The sequence below is a fragment of the Ochotona princeps genome, chromosome 22 (genome assembly GCF_030435755.1).
Source record: "Ochotona princeps isolate mOchPri1 chromosome 22, mOchPri1.hap1, whole genome shotgun sequence".
In the NCBI taxonomy this organism is placed as follows: Eukaryota; Metazoa; Chordata; class Mammalia; order Lagomorpha; family Ochotonidae; genus Ochotona; species Ochotona princeps.
The window spans coordinates 38,018,319-38,024,576 of record NC_080853.1 but is presented as its reverse complement, the minus strand read 5'-3'; the positions used below and the strand labels follow the sequence as shown (position 1 = coordinate 38,024,576).

The following is a 6,258-nucleotide window of genomic DNA, read 5'->3' as shown; positions in this document are numbered from 1 at the left end:
TGGCAGGGACTACAGGTACATGAGCACATTTAGTATCAATTTATGTAGCTTCCATTAGAGGGGCAGAAATACAGAGAGATCAACATATACAGAGAGCAATGTTTTCTGTAGTGATTGACTCCCAAATGACTGTAACTGCTGGGCTGGGGCCAGCCAAGCAAGTCAGTTGCCCAGACTGTGTGAGTTCTCTCCGTGGGAAGCAGAAAAACCCAGCCTCACAAGCTGTGCCTGGGACCTCCATTGAGCGTACTTTGGGGGTAAGTTGGAGTCCAGAGCAGACCCAAAAATTCCATAAATAAGCCTTTTGAGCTGAGGTGCAGGCATCCCAAACAGAATCCAAACGGCAGTCCTGAAGATCCAGCTCTATGTTTTAATTTTGAAATCCTGCATGAGGGAAATGTTTTCTACTAGCAGTTAGGTTTAGAGAACGATTTTGCTTGCTAGTACCACTTGCAGCCACTCCTCCTAAAACTTGTTCTTTATAGCATTTCTTCTCACTCGGGGCTTTCCTATGAAAAGAAAGACACAGATCAGGAGAGAAGGTCTGTGACCTTCACAACGGTGAGACCACAACTCTGTGATTACATGGCATTTGGAAAAGAGTTTTATTTCAAGTCCCTGGTCCATTTCCAAAAACTGTTAAGTATAATAGTTACTCTCAGAGACTAGAGATAATGGACAGAGGCAGGGAGCAGGGGCGGGGGGTTAATGGATGCTAAGTTAGTGAGACACCAGCAGTCCTGGACTTGTGTTTCACAACAGGTGATGATAGATCATGTTCATGTCGTGTGCGTTTACTTTAAGCAGTAGAGGACAGGATTTTTGGATGTTCCCACCAGGAGGAAATATTCTGTGCTTGAATGCATACACATAGTCACCAGGACTGAACATTACACCATCCATACAGGTATGGCCAGATTACATAGCACCCTGACAAAGATGTGCAATACTTACAGATAAGTTTATTTTATTTACTTATACAAAGCTAACAAATTTTACTTATATTGAAATAATGTAGAAAACTCATTAGCAAACTGAAACCAGCAATACTCACAGAGCATTGTAAAAATTAATAAGCTGCAGGAGGTTCTTAATGTCTAAAGGGGACTCTGTGTGCTGGCATTGCAGGGTTCTGGGAGGATAGCTCAATCTCAAACTCTCCTCTGAGTCCATCCCTTGCCACTCACCCTGCTGTCATGTCCACATCACACCTGTCTCTTTGGATTATTATTTTTAGGTGGGAACACCCACCCCAGGGTCTCTGTAGTGGTTGATCCCTGCAAATCCTTCACTCCTGAATATGCCCCATGGTTCTTGTTCTGAGACTGGGCAGACTCTTTTTGGTCCTACCTAGGCACCAGATGGAACATAGCATCATCCATGAAGGATCTTTTATCTATTTTCTTTCCATCTGTAGCATTGATTGGCTCACAGATGGTGTCTTCATTACCAGGAGATATGTACATGGTACTCTTTTTCTGTGGAGAAGTGCTGGGAATTTGGTCAGATGTCAGCATACACCTCAAAAAGTGCAAGGCAATTTCTTACTAAAACTACATGATATATGTAGAAATATTAAGGCAAATACAAAGCGAAGATGGGTCAGAGATGTTGTTACAGAGTACCCACAACAGTACTAAATCATGAGCATGAGATAGAAATGAGTTTTATGCCTGTAAATATGAATGCCAGCATTTTACCTACATAAATATTAACTCTGTGTAAAATGTAACCATGATGTTTTACGTCTATATCCTAGCAGATTTCCTAAAAATATGGAATCTCACAATATATCCCAACTCTCAGAATTCCTTCTCCTGGGAGTCTCAGAAGACCCAGCACTGCAGCCTCTCATCTTTGGGCTCTTCCTCTCTATGTACCTGGTCACTGTCAGTGGGAACCTGCTCATCATCCTGGCCATCCTGTCAGACCCCAAACTCCACACGCCCATGTACTTCTTCCTTGCCAACCTATCTTCCTATGATATGTGTCTCACCTCCACCATTGTCCCCAAGATGCTGGTGAACATCCAGATGCAGAATCAAGCCATCAGCTATGCCGGCTGCATCACACAGTTGTATTTCTTCTTGCTTTTTGTTGAGTTGGAGAACTTTGTGCTGGCTGTCATGGCCTATGATCGCTTTGTGGCCATCTGTCACCCCCTGCACTACACGGTCATCATGAACCCCCGGCTGTGTGTGCAGCTTGTTTTGGTGTCCTGGGTCATCAGTTTCCTCCATGCCTTATTGCAAAGCTTAATGGTTTTGCGTCTATCCTTCTGTGTGCACTTGGAAATCCCTCACTTTTTCTGTGAACTGAATCATGTGGCCCGACTTGCCTGCTCAGACACTTTTCTTAATGATGTCATCACGTATTTTGTTATTATCTTACTGGCAGGAGGTCCCCTGACTGGGATCTTGTATTCCTATTCTAAGATCGTCTCCTCTATCCGTAAAATCTCTTCAGCTCAAGGCAAGTGTAAAGTCTTTTCCACCTGTGCCTCTCACCTCTCAGTTGTCTCATTGTTTTATGGCACAGGGCTGGGTGTCTATATTAGTTCTACTGCTACCCAAAATTCACGTGCAAGTGCTAGGGCCTCAGTGATGTACACCGTGGTCACCCCCATGCTGAACCCCTTCATCTATAGCCTGAGGAACACAGATGTCAAGATGGCCTTGAAACGACTCTTTGGGCAGAAACTGTGAGATGATCCATTGACCTGGAGCAAAGAAAGAGGTCGTTGTTGTAGCTCTCAATGTCTGCAAGCTTGAAATTGTAACTCCTGGTCAAATCACAAACATACAATCTTCTCCTTGTGTGTTAAGTTTTCTTATACTTTCTGTTCATTTGGTGTCAACATGTATAAAATTTCAGCAGTACACTTGTGAAGCCATCTGTTCTTTTGAGTAGGTAGAATTTTTCCCTTTGTTACTTTCCAATTTTCCCTAACCTTGGATTAAAAACATCTGGAAGTTCATCTTCATTTAATGGATCATTTCCTGTGCAAGGCAGTATCATTTGAGTGGGTTGTAGTCTCATTTGATTATTCATGCTAGATTAGAATACTGGGAACTAACTTTTTGTGAATTTCATGAATTTTGTTAGAAACACTGATAAACAGAAATTCAGAGAAAAAGAAAGAGAAATCTGTCCACTGGTTCACTTCCCAAGTGAATACAATTGGCCAGAGCTGAAACAAATCAAAGCCAAGAGTCTGGAGCGTGGAGCCTCTTCCATGTCTTCCCATAAACTCACAGGGTCCCAATGATTTTGGTCATCATTTCCATTTATATAACTGAAAAAATAAAGATTATTTAAATACATTGGGTCCGATGCGATAGTATAGTGGTTAAAGCTCTTGGTTTTTGGCTTCAGATCGGCGCAGGACCAGCCGTTGCGGTCACTTGGGGAGTGAATCATCAGACGAAAGATCTTCCTTTCTGTCTCTCCTCCTCTCTGTACATCTGCCTTTTCAATAAAAATAAATAAAACTTTAAAAAAAATTTGGCAATGCCCATTGTTCCTATGGAGCGGTTAAGATTGCATTTCAGATCTGTGTTAAGAGTTTGCGCAAATAAAAAAAAAAACCACGGGGAATTGGAGTGCCTTTAGAGGCCAAGAACTCTGAGGTCATTCACTCCCGCTTGGATCCACCACATGGGATGGAAGAAATCCAAATCCTTCCTTGCAGGATCCAAGGTCATCAGAACAACAGCCAGGAGCCCTGAGCAGTCCGCAGAAACAGAAGAACCGTAAACTTCCTTCAGGACTACGGAGGGGAGCTTTCTCTGGTCCTTGCTTGTTTCCAACTTTGGGTCCCCACCCTCTCTTGCAATGACCATAGGGATCCTTCCAGAAATCCCTCAAAACAAACAAACAAACAAACAAACAAATAAAAAATCTAGAGTACAGAGAACAAGGAAAGCTTAGAATCAGACAGGAAATGGTCAGCGTGGATTCACTTATACCTTACTAGGTGGGACATAAAGATTGGTTACTCCTCACTAGGGTATTGAGGATTTCTCTGCACACCCCTCCTAAAACTGTTCTGCATCTAAACTGTTGACATATGTCTTTTTAGAGTTATAAGCCAGTCTAGACTACCCGAAAACAAACAAAACCAAGTTCAGCAAAATTATGCTTCAACACTATATAATGCTAAATACTATAATGAAAATAGACACGAGACAGCTGAATAGTAATCTATAGCCATTTTAAGGTATATAGAACCCAGTCGTGTATAAACTAAAATTGAAATGTCAACGAAGGAGTCACAGGATGTGGTAAAGAACTTGCATTTTTTAACATGTTGGTTACTCAATACTATGTCAATTAATTCCATAACATTATTAAAAAAAAAGAGTTTGTGTAAAGACATAAAGAGAAATGAGCCACAAGAGACTGCATCACCTGGCATACCATGGTTATTCATGAAGAAGTACTGTGGACAGCAAAGCAAGCAGCCCAACGGATGAAAACTGAGGTAACGATGTGACTTCTCCCATAAACACATGTCTTCCCCTCTTCCCTCAGTCAGCTAACCATCCACCTGTTATTCAAGAGTCAGCTCACCTGCTTCTTTACAAGAATCCCCTTCCCATCTTCTGTTAGCAGACCTGAGACCCCTATTTACACTCAACACCTAATAGGATTCTTGCTTTTCTTTTTCTTGTAAATTCATCTTTGTTTAAAAGTCATATTTATAGAGAGAAGGAGACAGAAAGATTTTCCATTCACTGCCTCCATGCCCAAGAGGCCACAACAGACACTGCTGAGCCAATCTGAAACCAAAAACCAGGATCATCTAGGTCTCCCACACAGGCACAGTACCCTAAGGTCTTGGGCCTTCCTCTGCTGCTCTCCAAGACCACAGGCAGGGGGCTTAATGGGAAGTGTAACAGCCAGAACACGAATCAGTTCCCATATGGGAAATGGTACATGCATTGCAAGGGTTTTAACCACCAAACCTTCTCATTAGGCCCTGGTTTCTTGTTGCTGTCCATCATCCAGCACATCCATTATCTTTAAGGGCAGCAGTTCACATAATGGGCAAATCACCTAAATTCTAGCTGTGAACCAAGTCATCCTCTCCTATTGCTTTGGTTTTTGATGAGTGGACATTAAAAATCCCGAGGATGTGTTCCAGTCACAGGTCTTTGACCAAGTCTCAGGAAGGACTAATACCCGTGAACTGTTGCCCCTGCACTGAAAACTGAAAGAGGTTGATGCTGCCATCAGAACCTCCATGGAGACCCTAAATAATCCAAAAGCAACACCACGTTAAGGGAATCAGAGTGGTAGAGGTGTAGGCAGTAGGGTATTTCTTTGCTCATCTACATTGAGTAGAAGGTGCAGGAGAAATAGGCCAGGGTGGTTGGAAGGGTGATAATGGCCGGGAAGTAATGCAGGGCTACAGCATGAGTCCTCCCACGTGTGTACCTCCATATCCTGAGGCCAGACCAGTGTGACTGGAAAAGCACAGAGCAGAGCCTCATCCCAGTGGCCTATCCAGGCCATCCAATGGACCTAAAATTGCGACGTCACACTATATTCATCCTCCACCAAGTCTTTCACAATTACCCACAATGTTTCCTCACACAAGTAACGTGTTCTTCTCTTTCATGCTGGAATAAGCAGACAGCAATGTTTGCACAAAAAAAAACTTTCCCACAGCAATTCACGTTGGTCTTCATAAACATTCCTTGCTTTCCTTACACACAGGGGCATTTTTCGTATTTTTTTTTTTGATGACTGTATATTAAGTAAAAACCTTTCACAAATGGGAATCTGCACTTTGTTGATGAAGAGCACTTAATCATCTCTAGAAATATGCATACATTGCCCATCACACAATCGCCATAATCAAGTCAGTTACATTCATCTTCTTACACAAAATGTAACTCATGAAATAGTAAAATAAAACATTTATTTTACGCATTCCCTGTTAGTGTTGGTTACACTGTCTTGTCTATGTGAAGCAATGATCAAAAGATAAGCCTTGCTTTAAAGTGATTAACAGTTACTCATGGTATTCTTTTTCAATAATATCCATTTTCTTTTTTTATATAACATTTTTATACAATGTGTACAGATTTCATAGATTTCACAAAACAGGAAAATATTGTGACTATATGGACGTTTAATGCATGCTTATAATCCACATTTAGAAATTAAACTTCTTTAGAAATCACCCAGGCATTCCATAACTCTTTCATGTTTCATTGAGCACAACTCCCATCAGTGGTTTTCTTGGTTTTG

The 6,258-nt window shown here is 41.7% G+C and overlaps 1 protein-coding gene across 1 annotated transcript; it reads left to right on the top strand.

Annotated features, from left to right (window-relative positions):
* The first annotated feature begins 1,775 nt into the window (after window positions 1-1,775).
* On the top strand, window positions 1,776-2,705 carry LOC101516689 (olfactory receptor 7A10-like). The gene has a single exon (XM_004593317.2). It carries the CDS (start codon window positions 1,776-1,778, stop codon window positions 2,703-2,705), a length of 930 nt encoding a protein of 309 aa, XP_004593374.2.
* The last annotated feature ends 3,553 nt before the right edge of the window (window positions 2,706-6,258 follow it).

Coding starts and splice junctions, on each gene's coding strand:
- LOC101516689 (XM_004593317.2), top strand. CDS start 1,776: ATGGAATCTCACAATATATCCCAACTCTCAGAATTCCTTCTCCTGGGA.